At 45.0% G+C, this 15658-nt stretch overlaps 1 protein-coding gene across 1 annotated transcript in view; it reads right to left on the bottom strand.

The window, feature by feature from the left end:
• Positions 1-15658, bottom strand: part of RFX4 (regulatory factor X4) — a 103059-nt gene that overhangs the window by 18923 nt on the left and 68478 nt on the right. Inside the window, exon 13 of the mRNA XM_074983839.1 lies at positions 7545-7707. Within this exon, the coding sequence (XP_074839940.1) occupies positions 7545-7707 (163 nt within the window). The remainder of the gene's footprint in view (positions 1-7544; positions 7708-15658) is intronic.

Genomic DNA, 15658 nt, shown 5'->3' with positions numbered 1-15658 from the left:
CTCTAGGCCATCCCTGATAGGTATAGTGATAGAGATTCCACAAACTCCCTAGGCAATTTATTCCAGTGTTTAACCACTGTGACCACTCAGGAAGGAGATCTTGGAGTCATTGTGGATAGTTCTCTGAAGACATCCACTCAGTGTGCAGCGGCAGTTGAAAAAGCTAACAAAATGTTGGGAATCATTAAGAAAGTAACAGATAATAAGACAGAAGATGTCATATTACCTTTACATAAATCCATGGTACGTCCACATGTGGAATTCTGTGTACAGATGTGGTCACCCCATCTCAAAAAAGATATATTGGAATTGGAAAAGGTTCAGAAAAGGGCAACAAAAATAATTAGGGGTATGGAGTGTCTGCCGTATGAGGAGAGATTAATAAGACTGGGACTTTTTAGTTTGGAAAAAAGATGATTAAGGGGTGGTACAGAGGTATATAAAATCGTGACTGGTGTGGATAAAGTGGATAAGGGATTGTTATTTACTCCTTCTCACAACACAAGAACTAGGGGTCACCAAATGAAATTAATAGGCAGCAGGTTTAAAACAAACAATAGGAAATATTTCTTCACACCACGCACAGTTAATCTGTGGAACTCCTTGCCGGAGAATGTTGTGAAGCCCAAGACTATAATAAAGTTTAAAAAAAGAACTAGATAAATTAATGGAGGATAGGTCCATCAATATCCATTAGCTGGGACGGGCATGGACGGTGTCCCTAGCCTCTGTTTGCAAGAGGCTGGGAATGGGCAACAGTGAATTGATCACTTGATTACTACCTGTTCTGTTCATTCCCTCTGGGACACCTGGCATTGGCCACTGTTGCAAGACAGGATACTGGGCTTGATGGGCCTATGGTCTGACCCAGTATGGCTGGCTGTTCTTACGTTCTTATGGCAAGAAGATTTTCCTAATGTCCAACCTAAACCTCTCTTGCTGCAGTTTAAGCCCATTGCTCCTTGTCTTCATTTTGTTGACCTTGACTTCTCTAACATAAATACATGGCAATATGTACAGTAAATGGGTGAAAAACAAACATGCCCCACAGGAGGAGATGAAAATAAAAAGAAGCCGTGTGTCAAATGTTAGTCTAGACATTTAACGAACTTCTAGAACAGGGGTCAGCAACCACTGGCAAGCGTGCCAAGAGTGGCACACGAGCTGATTTTCATCGGTGTGTGAGGTGGGAGCGCAGCCCCGCTCCTCCTCTTCCATGCAGCCAGGAGCTTGCCCAAAGCCAGGCTGCCTGTGGATTAATAGAAGACCAGCTAATGCTACCAACCAGCACCTGAACGGTAAAGCTCTTCATCTCAATTGATTTATTAATGAAGCTGTTGTAAATAGGAGAAGTAGTGACTTTAACAAGTACCGCTGGCACTCAGACCATGCATAGAGGTCAAAAGGTCAAATTTTGGCACTCCTCCTTGGAAAGGTTGCTGAGCCCTGCTCTAGAAGACACTATGGCCATGTCTACACTAGCCAAAAACTTTGAAATGGCCATGCAAATGGCCATTTCAAAGTTTACTAATGCAGCACTGAAATACATTTTCAGCGCCTCATTAGCATGCGGGCAGCCGCGGCACTTCGAAATTGACATGGCTCGCCACCGCACGGCTCATCCAGACGGGGCTCCTTTTCAAAAGGACCCTGCCTACTTCGAAGTCCCCTTATTCCTATGAGCAGGTGGGAATAAGGGGACTTCGAAGTAGCCAGGGTCCTTTCGAAAAGGAGCCCCGTCTGGATGAGCCGCGTCAATTTCAAAGTGCTGTGGTCACCCGCATGCTAATGAGGTGCTGAATGTGCATTTCAGCGCTTCATTAGTAAACTTAGAAATGGCCATTTGCATGGCCATTTCAAAGTTTTTGGCTAGTGTAGACGTAGCTTATGGAGATAAAAGCAGCATAAGAACCTGCATAGAATAGAATCATTCCCCCAAGCATTATTATTGCTTCAGATACATGGCATCAAAAGTAGTCTTAATTTGAGAGTTCTTTGAAGATTGGGAAGCAAATAAAATGGAATACCATGTGTAGACTCATACAGTGCTAGATGCTCCTAATTACACCCACACACAATGTTAAAATAATATTAAAGTTGCAAAGTCAAGCACTTGAAAGTTAGGAAGTGCCAGAATTTAGGTTACTGATGCAGCCTGACTTCAACTCTCATGTGACATGTGATTCAGTCTTTAATTACATGATCACAGACTCTTTCTTCCAAGTTTTCTGAAAAGCAAACTGAATACACAGACATTCCATAATGTTGCATGCTATTGACACCGATGTGGGTCTTCACCAGAGTTGGAACTTTTACATCCAGCGTATGGATCTCTGCCACTCGAGCTAACAGAGCAACTTATAATCGTCCCCTACGTGGAACATCACAGGAGAAGGATGGCATACTTTCCCAAAGGCCTTCACAATTATCTGCTAACAGCAGAGGAATTTTGGGACTCAGGGCTTGTGTACATGGCACCAGCAAAGCCCATTCACAAGCATGTGGCAGTTCTTCAAAAATGGCCATATACTTGCAGTTTAATGTTTCTACCCTCTACGTATACCCACATTATACAGCAATTGAAAGCTATTTTATGAAGATGCTGCCAAGTGCTGCTGCAAGCCTATAGGTGAAATGAAATAATGATGCCCAAAATGAGAAAATATCACTTTTTCCACTGTTCCAGATATACTGAAACATGACTATAACTTCATGTTTTTGTTAATTTCAACATCCCAAGGTGGGGTTTATTGGTCAAAGCTACCCAATGACAAGGTGTACAAAGATTTTTATTGGTTTTGCCTTGCTGCACAGCTACTCCCTAAGCGTGGGGCTCACAATTTAATTGACATACTGCACCTTCTAGATTCTGCATCAGTTCGGAGGGGCTGTTCTTCACTAGTGTGTCAAAAACTGATGTGTTCATTCCAATTAGAACGGTACCACTTTGTGCTCATAGAAACCTTGTCCATGAAGGAGATGACAACAGACGACAAAGCAGAGGTGAAAGTGAGCAACTGTGCCCCAGTATGCCACTCTAGCAAGAAGAAGCCAGCTGGCTGAGGCCCTCCACTGGACAAGGAGGTGGGCACGCTCCCAGGCCACTGCCCAGGCCTCTCCTGCAGGCTGTTGCCCTAAGCAGCAAGCAGGTGAAAGGGGCTGGCTGGGAGTGTGCTCCCCTCCCCGACCCCTGGTCAGGGACTGCCACAGTGCTGAGCCTCCCACCACACAGGGTACCGCTTAGGGAGGGCTGGGGAGGTGAAGTTCCCTCCCTCAGATTCATGCTGAGATACTGCTTGCTGCTGTTCCTCTTCCCACCAGGGAGTGTGGCGAAAGTGCACAGTTCGCTGCATACCTTGCCTTCTGGCTGGAGAGGGCAGAGGAGCTGTGCACTTTGCTCTGGCTCTCTGATATGGACAGGCAGGGGAGCAGCAAGCGGCATCCTGGTATGAATCTGGAGGGGAGATGACTTCAGCCCCTCTGCCCTCTCCACACGCCTCCGACACTCTTGCACACAAACTCCAACCCCTTGCCTTGAGCCGCCTCCCCACTGCTTCCTTATAGGTGCTTGTACCCCTCCCCCACACCAACCCTTGGCCATAAGCCTCACTGCCCTCCAATCCTAACTCGTGCACCCACCCCACATCCCAACCATCTGTCCCGAGCCCCTCTTCGCACCCAAGCCCCTCCCTGACTCCTGTCACACAAACTCCTTAGAAGCAGCTGGCTTTTAGCTCAAACTACAGGCTTATGCACTAAGCTGCAGAAGTCACAGATTCAGTTCCACCTGTTGGTGTTACATTTGCAGTTCTCTTTTCCCAGCCCATCTGCAGCTATCAGGGATGACTGGGCAATTGGGAAGTTATGATTCATCCCCTGTGCAATAAGAGGCCAACGGAGGGCTGTGTGAAGAAGGGTGAAATTGCTGCCGCTCCTTTCCTTCTGCTCAGAAAGGATATGGGTCTCTAGATGGAGAAGGTTCCAGGGCAGCTGAAGGCATTGGGTCATAGAGGCAAGATTCCCATGGCCTCTGGGCAGAACATAGAGACCGAAAGGAGCTGGCTGAGTGTAACTGAAACCTGCCAGTGCCTACAAGCCAGGCACCTAAAGTGCCTGTAGTACATGTCTGGTTAGCAGCACATAGCCAGAGGTCCGCAACCTGTGGCTCTTTAGGGACGTCTCTGTGGCTCCGAACACTATTATTGCAAAGTCAAAAAAAAAAAAGCCTTCTGATTATTTACAATAAATGGTGAAAGTCTAAAAGCCCAAAAAATGAACAACTCATATCTAAATAGCAAACAATATGTGATCTCAAAAGGTTGGATAAATTCCCTTTTAATAGGTGCAGTGCATTATGGGATATGATACTGTATCTGTGTTTTGATCATGTAGCTAATAAAATCTTGATTTTGAAAAGGAAACTTGAGGCATTCCTGCTGTGAAGGGCAACATGCATTCTAAGAAAGAAAACTGAAATTAAACAGGAAATGAAACTGGCATAATTAAAGTGGGGTTGGAATGGCTTCAAAGAAGAAGAAAATTGAAGATGAAAACAGAGAATTTCAAACTCAACGATCCCAATCTTTCACATTTATATCAAGTTTGGCCAGGCTCCCTTTACATCTCATTTGCAATGAGAAATTCACCAACAACAAAAAATGCAACCTTGAGAGAATATGTAAAAGGTTTGTGAAAGTCCTGCAGTAAACATGTATCACATTACAAATCATTGTGCTGTTCTTAACACAGGGGTTACAAAAAGTATTCATTGATATTATTTATTAAGGACTGTCTCATATTGACACACATTATGGCTCTTGAATTACAGTAAACCTGCGATATGTGCGATTTCAACTCACGCTTAATTTGCGTTAATGTGAATCGAAATCCTGAGGTTTCTGGCGGCTGGCGGGAGCCCAGCTCCTCTGCCAGCTCCCTCCTCCAGCCCACAGCTCCCCAGCTGGGGGGGAAGCCAGGGAGAAGCCACTGTGCTGCAGCTGTCTGCCACCCAGCTCCAACAGCTGGGGAATCCAAGCGGGCAGACAGCCATGGTGGTACGGCTTCTCCCCAGCTCCCCACCAATGAGGGAGCCAGGAAACTGACCCAGTGCTAGTGTGCTGAGTCAGTTTCCCAGCTTCTGCAAGCCCAGGGTAGCCAGAAACCAGGTGGCAGCCTGGCTTCCAGCTCCTCTGGGCTTGCAGGAGCTGGGAGACTGACCAGCACACTAGTGCTGGTCAGTTTCCTGGCTCCTGCCAGCAGAGGAGAGCTGGGAACCAGGCTGCCACCTGCTTCCTGACTCCCTGCCATGCTGGGGTCCAGGCTGACTCCTGGTTCCCAGCTTCCCCTGACTTGTGCAAAATTTGAGTTACGTGAGGTTGCCCAGAAACGCAACCGTTGCATAACTCGGGAGTCTACGGTATTGAGGATTTTTACTGAATTGGAAAACATGGCTGTTCTTGCTCTTTTAGTTGCTGACCCCTGCACATAGACCATACCACTAAGGATGGGTTCAGCAGAAAGGCTGGCACTAGCATTGCCAAAATCTCACAAGGGGTGGGCAATTACATGGTTCTCCATGTTGCTGTTAGTGTGACTTCTGAGCTCGCAGGAGAAAGATAACTCATTTCTGTCTTGTTATGCTATACACTCTCTCTGAGAAGGTAATACTGATACCTGTAATATAATTTCTTCATTTGGTGTTTTGGAAGAATGTTTTCTGACTGTGTTAAAGGATGTTTGAACACTGGTGCATGACAGCCATATGTACTTGTGATTTCCAACTTTTCTACCTACTCTCCAGAATAAGTGTCACTGACCTCTTCCAACCTTAGAGAGTTTAACTGGGCTTTAGCAGTAAAAAAAATTGATGTAGCATCTCTTTGTAAGAAAGAACCTACATAATACAGAAATAAATGTTACAGAAAAAGTAACAGTTCTGTCACTTTAAATATTTCCACCAGTACAATTAGGCTAGTTAAGAAATGTCCAATAAATCCCCTCGCATTTAAAACACAGCTGAATGTCACTGTCTCAGCATCTTCCCAGGAAGGTTTCAAATATTATTATCTATTATTGTCACCACTGAAAATTCAGAGGGAAGCAGTAATGACTCCTCAATATTTGTTTTCATGAAACCTTCTTTTACCCTGAAGCTTTCGTTTGATTTTGCTTGGCTTGCCCCATGACTCAAAATGACTCTTTGTGCTTGCCTTAAACCCTTTCACATGGTAAAATAAAAGCCCATTTAAAAGGTCTTGAGCCCATGATCTGTGGGTAATGTAGGCAAGGGAAAGGCACTGCCTTCCCAAAACTGCCTACACTCTCCAGCCACCTGGGAAGGCTGAGGCTGCAGCTTGACAGCCCCAGCACCTACAAGTGGCTGGGAAGGATAAGGTTGGGGTGGGGTGAGGCTTGTCTCCATGGGTGGGGAGGTGCTGGTGGGTCAGAGCATTGATCAGAAGGGGCAGGCTGGGGCTTGTCTTCCTCAGCTAGGTATTCACCCACTGAGCCCTTTAAGGTACTCTCCTCATCAGTATTCTATAAAACATTCACGTTCCAGAAGGCATCCAAATTCAGGGGGACTGGCAGTAGCTCCAGAAAAAACCGTTCTCGAAAAGCCAGAAGACGTTCTCTCCATTCCGATACCTTCGTAGGCTGAGGAAGGGTTGTGTGAAATTCATCCCAAAGCTCTGCGCACCACGTAAGTCCTTAGTGGTGCACAGATACTGTGCTGGCTTTCCACACAGCAACGAATTTCTAATCTTCCACCATGCAGTAAGTATTTCCACACAGATGGAACCTGGACAGAGCTAGAGAACTTCAGTAAAAAGTCTCCACTTTTTGTTGAATGCAAGTTATCAGTGACATCACCCACACTCCTAATTCTGATACGTGCCTGGGCCTGCCCCTTGGGTGATTTTGTCATGGTATTTGGCTAGTTGTGGAAGGCACGTAGGCACTTTCTGAGCTTGCTACAAAGCCCTCAAAGTTGGGTTTATACAGAACAGGCATTGCTTTGGAACAGGAATGTTGTGAGACTTAGTAAAGTCTGATATGTTTAATAAATTGTGCTGTGTCAATAGTTATTATTTTCATTGTCCAGCATTACTCAGTCGTTCAGACACATTTTTTTGTTAGCTAATCCTTCTAGTTTAAAAATTATTTTTCCAAATCCTGGATATTGTTACTTTGTGAGACTAGCAATTAGCTAAATGAAGGAAGGTTAGCTTTTCTTGACATACCTACGCCATTGGCACAGCATAACAGGAATCAGCAGTAGAAAGAAACTTAATTGGACCCTGAGCTTAGTCCTTCTCTCTTGAGAACCTGTTTTCCAGGTTTCCTTGTGTTTATGACTAACATTAGGTTTTAACTGAATAAATGGAAATATATGAGTAACCATATAATCATACAACACAATCACATTGCAATGAAGATCTATTACACCAGGAAGCAGACCTTGAATTCCAACTGCTTTTGGAAAAAAGAATGCAAATTCAGACCAGTCCTTAAAATGTAACTAAACAATGTGGAAAGTGACCTACCCGTGTTCCTCTCTGTGAGGGTAAACAGGTATCCTGTGTGTGACAGATGAAGAAGGCACATGAGGACTTCTCATGCAGGCCAGCTGTTGCGAGTTTTCAGCAGGTGACCCAGCAGCTGTTGTCACTGTATATGTGAGTGACCATGTATAGGACTGCATAGCTCCTGCAGAACAAACAAAGATGACGTTCATAGCATGAGCTGAAGCCCTTTAGAAATATCCATTTTGAAACAGCCAATGAAGAACATCAACCAAAGGAGGAATAAACTTCGGGCATAGTAAAACAGCCATCCATTTTTGAGGAACTCACCAAAAAGTACAAATAGGAGAAATGGAATATCAGATACTGGGAGACAATCCAGAAACAAATGTTGTTTGTGAAACATAGCCCAATGTCAAAATCAATGAAATACTGCAATTTGCGCCTATAAACGTTTGAGCACAGGGACTCTCTTTCTGTTCAGTTTGTGCAGCACCTAGCATAGTAGGGGCCTGGTCCATGGACAGGGCTCTTAGGTACTACTGTAAAAAAAAAATAAACAACTAAACAAAAGACAGGAAAGGGCTTAGCGGTGGGAGAATAGCAATAGCATAAAACACTCTATAGACGTTACGGACCAAATCCTGACTCCCTTTCTCCGACAGAGTGAAGTTCTGTGATGGTCTGCCGGATCCTCAGGACAATCAGGTTTGGTGTGGTAGGAGGAAGTCAGGGCCCTGGGGGCCTAAAGAAAGCTTGAACTCATACGAATAAATTCCAAGAAGCCTGACTTGGCTTTCATTCCCCACCAGGCTAAGTTCTAATGTGTTCCGCATCACTGAGGTATCAGATTGACTCCCAAAATAATAAGTGCACACTTGGAGACATTCTCTCTCTTCCCACTAATCATCAGAGATGAAGCTTTGCTTACTTTTAAGGTGGTTCTATTCTAGGAATATTAAGGCAAAAAAGTGGGTTTTATGTTTTGTTCTGAAGGTGCTGAAGTTTTTAGTCTTGGCTAGTCTCTTCCACATGGGAACTCTAGATGCATGGGCCAGTTCCTGAAAAACCTTGTCCTCTCCTCATGGATTCCTATCCTTGAGGTTGGCGATTCCATAATTATGGGGTACCCTAGCTGCTGTGGGTGTAATCACATACAGATTGAGGATTTCCCACAAATAGGGAACAAATCCCATGAAAATGAAGACCCAAATCTCAAATTGACCACGTGTGGAACCGGGAGCCAATGACGATGGCAGAACAGGGGTCACCAGGTAATCTCATTGCTCTCCAGCTGAAAAGGGAATGGATCAGCATTTCAGGAGCTCCCTTGATTTTTTCTGCAAACCCTCTAGGACTTTCTGTTGTGTGAAAAGACCCAATTCAGAGAGGCCACTTATTAGCTCTGTGGCTATCGTATAGCTCTTGGTGAATGAAGAGGCCATCTCAGAAAGTCATTGCCTTCACAAAGTCAGTTAGTTCTTTGTAATGGGCAGCGCGCAGTTCTGGGACTGAAATGGGACACCCTGCACTAAGCAAGGTAATTCATAGTCTAAGGCAATCCAACAGGATGTGACTGCCTAGTTGCTGAGGTGGAGAAGAGGTGGGAGTTCTTTGTGTGTTTTGTGGATAAGGTAGGTTCACAAGAATTGCTTGCATTAGACCAGCCTGAAGGTGGTGACGGTCAGTCCAGCAGAGGGGGCCATTTCTTGTGTCCCCTATAACAAGTTAGGTTTCCCTTTCTAAAGCTGTGTCTACATGTGCACGCTACTTCGAAGTAGCGGCACTAACTTCGAAATAGCACCCGTCGCGGCTACACGCATCGGGCGCTATTTCGAAGTTAACTTCGACGTTAGGCGGCGAGACGTCGAAGTCGCTAACCTCATGAGGGGATCGGAATAGCACCCTACTTCGACGTTGAACGTCGAAGTAGGGACTGTGTAGACGATCCGTGTCCCGCAACGTCGAAATTGTGGGGTCCTCCATGGCAGCCATCAGCTGGGGGGTTGAGAGACGCTGTCTCTCCAGCCCGTGCGGGGCTCTATGGTCACCGTGTGCAGCAGCCCTTAGCCCAGGGCTTCTGGCTGCTGCTGCTGCAGCGGGGGATTCATGCTGCATGCACCGGGTCTGCAACTCGTTGTCGGCTCTGTGTATCTTGTGCTGTTTAGTGCAAGTGTGTCTGGGAGGGGCCCTTTAAGGGAGCGGCTGGCTGTTGAGTCCACCCTGTGACCCTGTCTGCAGCTGTGCCTGGCACCCTTATTTCGATGTGTGCTACTGTGGCGTGTAGACGTTCCCTCGCTGCGCCTATTTCGATGTGGTGCTGCGCAACGTCGATGTTGAACATCGATGTTGCCAGCCCTGGAGGACGTGTAGACGTTATTCATCGAAATAGCCTATTTCGATGTCGCCACATCGAAATAGGCTACTTCGATGTAGGCTTCACGTGTAGACGTAGCCTAAGTGAGAAGAAATAATCAAATAGTCACTGCTGGCCTCAAAACCAATGAATCTATAGCTAAGCCCCAATCAAAATTCATGTCCAAAGCATGCCTTGCTCTGAGGGCAAAGCCACACATTAACCAAGAGAAACTAAGAATGGAAAATGTGGCTAAGAGGTTTTAGGCCATTGGATTTGAGGAGTTATCAATGTGGTTGTTGAAATCTCCCAAGACTATCATTGTAACTTCTTCATCACACCAGACAGCAGCACCTCAGGTTGCTGCTTTAGGAAAGGTTTGCTCTCTGGAAGTGATGTAGACTAGCAACTTGCATATGTTGGGCCTGTCTTTGGATTTGCAGAGCAGATGACTATTGAAAAATTTTGTATCCAGGATACCTCTCTTGCATTTGAAGCTGGGATGGAAAAAGATGACTACTCACCCCTTCTCTTCCTCAATGTCCTGTGAGAGGAAGAAGAGTGCTTCAGGGTTATTTGTGTGTACATCAGGGATGGACAGCTAGGAACAATGGGTGGGTCGCATGAGTGGCCTTTCTTCACCTCAATGGGCTGCAGCAACCTGCAGCCCTCTGGGGCTCCACCTGCAGCCTTGTGGTTCCACTGCGTGCCCCTCTCCCACAACACCTCTTGCATACCAGAGCCCCACAGTTACCAGCTCTTCCCCTCCTTCTCAGCACTTTGGATCATGTGAGTTGCCTGATTCGTGCACTGTCCCTGCTCCTCTCCCTCCCTTCCGGAACTAGAACATCATGAAGAGTTGATTCGCAGCATTCCAGTTCTGGGAGGGAGGGGGAAGAGTGGGGATAGAGTGCAAATCAAGTGATTCATGCCCCTGTGAAAAGTGCTGGGTGGGAAGGGGAGGCTTCAGTAGTGTGGGTCTCCCATGCCCTGGAGTGCAAGAGGCAGATGGGGGAGGGAGGCAGCTGGCCATCCCTGGGCCACCGGTAGAGCCCCAGTGGGATGAATGGAGCCCACGCCTGGTGTATGTGTTAGGAGAGAACATCTATCAGAGCCCTTCCATATTTTGTGGGCAGTCAAAAGATAAGAGGAGAGACGCTTGAAGAGATTGTCCACCAGCCACCAAATCCTGAGTCCTACAGCTCTTCTCCAATCCTATTGACTTCAGTGGCAAGTCCAGAAGACAGAGCCTTTGTTAGCTGTTGTACCCAATGAACTGAATGCAAAACTGTGGTGGTTGACTGATTTGACAACACTTTATTCTTCGTGTTTTCAGCATGTGAGGTTTCAATATACTTACAAAGTTATTTTACTTCATTCCACTTTGTTATTTTACTTACTTACTTTTTAAAGACTGACTACATTTTGAAACTATGACAGCAAGAGCCCCTCTGTAGGAAGCACAGTGTAAAAATAGCTCTGCTAAAAGCCTAACAACAGTCTTGTTGTGGTAACACAGCAAAGCCAAAAATGCAAAGGAATTTCATTCACAGATGTGTGACTTGTGCTACAAATCCTTACTGTATTTGTTTATGTGTGTGAATATTCCCATAGATCTGGGCCATTTAGCTACTGCCCTGCCTCTCATGCCGTCATTTACGCCAGTGCAAAGTAAATGCAAGGTGGATGTAAAATGCAACCATATCTCAATGGGAGCATTTTATAGCCATTTTGCACTGGCTTGCAAAGGTGCATGGCCACACTGAGTAGCAAGCCCACATATGCTAGTGAGTCTTGCAGTAGTAAACATTATATCTGGTAGTAAACAGTAGCGTCTAGCAGCCTAACTGTTCAGATTTCTGGAGTTTGGCTTGGAGTAAGCTAGAGGCTTATGTCAGTACAACTATGTCTTTCAGGGGTGTGGATAATCCATATCCCTGAGCAATGCAATTATACCAGCCTAACCCACAGTGTAAACAGAGCTAAACATTGCTGGGAGGACTTCTCCCATCAACACAGTTACTGCCTCTTCTGAGGGGGATTAACTACCCCAAGGGTGCTCTCCTGTCAGCATACGCAGTGTCTTCACTAAAGGTATGTCTATACTGACTGTGGGTTCGAGGTGTTAGTGAAGCCATGGCAAAATCAATATCTTTGGGCTCAGCCATTGATGTTGGACGCTACTGCATGGCGTAAGGGATGTCAGCACAAGCTGAGGAGCCCTGATCTATACCAGGGAACAAAGTCGATCCTGATACATCGAGTCTAACTATGCTAATGGTGTGGCTAAAGTTGTGCATCTGGAATCGACCTTGATCCCTAGCGTAGAGCAGGCCTAAGAGTGTGGTGCAGATGAACTGGCATAACTGCTGCACTGCAGTGCTGTGTCTGTGGGCAAGCCTGGCAGTCTCTCCAAAATCAGGAGATTGGCTTAAAAACTGGATTTTTTAAAAAGAATAAATTTGGGATCTTTATATTTTCTTCTGGTGCTGGATCCTTTAGGGTTTGCATTATCAAGCTTTTCTTTGCAAGCATGAGGGCTAGAAACTCACTTTAATTTGTTTTTAAAAAAATAATATTCTCACACATTCTCATGAATCCAGGAGCCGGAGCTTTAAGTACCAAAATACCGTAAGACTCATGATGAAATCATGAGAGATGGCAACACTGAGAGTTTAAAAGATCGGCTTCATGGAGCATTAATAATTCTAAGTCAGCTCCCTGCGGACTGGTGTACGTTCCTTTGTAACTGAGAGGAGTGGAAGTGGTGATGATCAGGAGGTGGGGAAATGATTAATTATCTATTAGCAAACATTTACCAGGCTCAATTTCTGCAATCCAGTTCAGGTTCTAACAGCAATTGCATTAGCAAATGAGTAATCACAGGCTTTAAGAGAGGACTGCAGAGTCAACCATATAGCCATCTCTATTGTTACAATGTTGTAGTTTGAACAATCATTAATCTGACCTTTGTAATTTAGAAAGAATTAGGGCTAATTATCCTTTTACAATTTCAGTAATTTAGCAGAAAAATTTAAATAAAATGTTAACTGTGCATGCCAGATGTTTTACACCAGAGGAATCTATACAAGATTTGCCTTACTTTAGTTAGGGTGTCATCTAATCGCAGTGATTTAAATTGCTCCTTTTGTGTTTGACCACTGAGTGCATGCAGAAAGTTTGAAAAGCAAGTTTAATAGTTAACTTTAATTGCCAGTGCCACAAGCAGTGAAGACTTAATGACTCCTTAAACTGGGGAACTGCAAGCTAGTGGCAATCAACCAGATTGGTTTTCTAGTTGTACAATGCATTTCCACACTGCTAAATTTACCAAAATTAAAAAAAAAAACAACACAAAACCTAGTAAAGAAAGGCCACACAGTAACTTTTAAATATACCTGAAGAGACTTTCTGATTAGGGCCACATATCTGGAGAAAATACCCAGAATTAAAAAACAAGCAAACAAAAGAAAACACATTGAGAACTTTACACTTTGTCCCTCATTTCCTCACCTGGTATACATATGCATAATCTACTGAGCTGGAATATTTACATTTTGAAATACTTTGATTTTACCATACCTGCTGTGTAAGCACTAAGGGCTGGTCTATGCTTAGAAGTTTTAGCAATAAAAATGTTCTGGACAGGCCTGTGTTGTTTTTTTTTTTTACTAACACTGCTGTACTATTACAAGCCCTAGTATGACTTCAATCAAGGGGGCATATTGGTGAGATCACTTGTAAAGCTTAGGTCAACCTAGCTGTGTTACTCATGTAGGCGCAGCCTCTTGAGGGGATGGGTTTACTACAGCAGTGGTTAGTGGAAACATCCCTTCTTTTGTTGTAGCAAGTATCTACACTACAGTAGTGTGGGCTGCCATTCTTCTGTAGGGCTTGTAGAACAGACATACTTACCACTAGATCTTATCCTCCTTCCTGAACTGAACTTTAGGCGTTATAGCTATAAATAAGCATTTTTACACTGGAATAACTTCATCCACAGTAGGGGCATTTTGCAAATTTATCTAGCTTGGTATAATTAATGTTGTAAAATTCGCTAGTATTGAGCAGCCCTTAGAATCAAGAAAAACCTGGTGAGGAATTACTGTTTACATTTTTTATTGAATCATAGAATCCTAGGGCTGGAAGGGACCTCAAGAAGTCATTGAGTCCAGCCCCCTGCTTCAAGCAAGATCAACCTCAACTAAGTCATCCCAGCCATGACTATGTCAAGCCAGGACTTAAAAACCTTTAGGGATAGAGATTCCACCACCTCTCCAGGCAATGCATTCCAGTGCTTCATCACCCACCTAGTGAAGTAGTTTTTCCTAATATACAACCTACTCCTCTCCTTCTAACTTCAGACCACTACTCCTTGTTCTGTGCTCTGTCACCACTGAGAACAGTTCCTCACCATTCTCTTTAGAGCTCCCCTTCAGGAAGTTGAAGGCTGCTATCAAATCACCCCTCAGTCTTCTCTTCTGCAAACTAAATAAGCCCAAATCCCTCAGCCTCTCCTCATCAGTCATGTGCTCCAGCCCTGTAATCATTTTCATTGCCCTCCTCTGAACCTGCTCCAGCACATCCACACCCTTTCTATACTGGGGGGGGGGCCTAAAACTGGACGCAATATTCCAGATGTGACCTCACCAGTGCCGAACAGAGGGGAACAACAACTTCTCTACATCTGCTTGAAATGCTCCTCCTAATGCAGCCCAATATGTCGTTGGCCTTTTTGGCTACAAGGTCACACTGTTGACTCATATCCAGCCTTTCATCTGCCATAATCCCTAGGTCCCTTTCCACTGTACTGCTGCTGAGCCAGTTAGTCCCCAGCTTATAACAATGCTTGGGATTCTTCTGTCCCAAGTGCAGGACTCTACGCTTCTCCTTGTGGAACAGCATCAGATTTCTTTTGGCCCAGTCCTCCAATTTATCCAGGTCACTCTGGATCCTATCTCTACCCTCCAATGTATCTACCTCTCCCCCTAGTTTTGTGTCATCGCCAAACTTGCTGAGGGTGCAATCCAGTCCCTCATCCAGGTCATTAATAAAGATGTTGAACAACACCGGCCCCAGAACTGAGCCTTGGGGCACTCCACTTGAAACTGAACGCCATCCAGATATTGAGCCATTGACCACCACTCATTGGGCCCGACCATCAAGCCAGCTTTCTATCCATCTTATAGTCCATGAATCCAATCCATATCTCCTTAACTTATGGGCAAGAATGTTGTGGGAGGCTGTATCGAAAGCATTGCTGAAGTCAAGATATATCACATCCACTGACTTCCCCATGTCCACAGAACCTGTTACCTCATTATAGAAGCTAATCAGACTGGTCAGGCATAACTTGCCCTTGGTGAATCCATGTTGATGACTTTTGATCACTTTCCCCTCTTCCAAGTGCTCCAAAATGGATTCCTTGAGGATCCCTTCCATTATTTTTCCAGGTACTGAGATAAGGTTGACCAGTCTATAGTTCCCTGGATTGCCCTTCTTTCTTTTTTTAAAGATGGGAAATACATTTGCCTTTTTCCAATCATCCGGAGTCTCTTCTGATTGCCAAGGGTATTCAAAGATAATGGCCAAAGGCTTGGCAATGACGTCTGCCAATTCCCTCAGTACCCTTGGGTGCATTAAATCCAGACCCATGGACTTGTGTACAGCTAGTTTTTCTGAGTAGCTCTTAACTTGTTCCTTCACCACCAAGGGTACCCTCCACCTTCCCATACTGCATTGTCTAGCACCGTAGCGTGGGAACTGTCTTAGTTGTGCT

This window comes from Carettochelys insculpta, chromosome 1, assembly GCF_033958435.1.
Source record: "Carettochelys insculpta isolate YL-2023 chromosome 1, ASM3395843v1, whole genome shotgun sequence".
In the NCBI taxonomy this organism is placed as follows: Eukaryota; Metazoa; Chordata; order Testudines; family Carettochelyidae; genus Carettochelys; species Carettochelys insculpta.
This window is presented reverse-complemented; position numbering and strand designations above follow the sequence as displayed.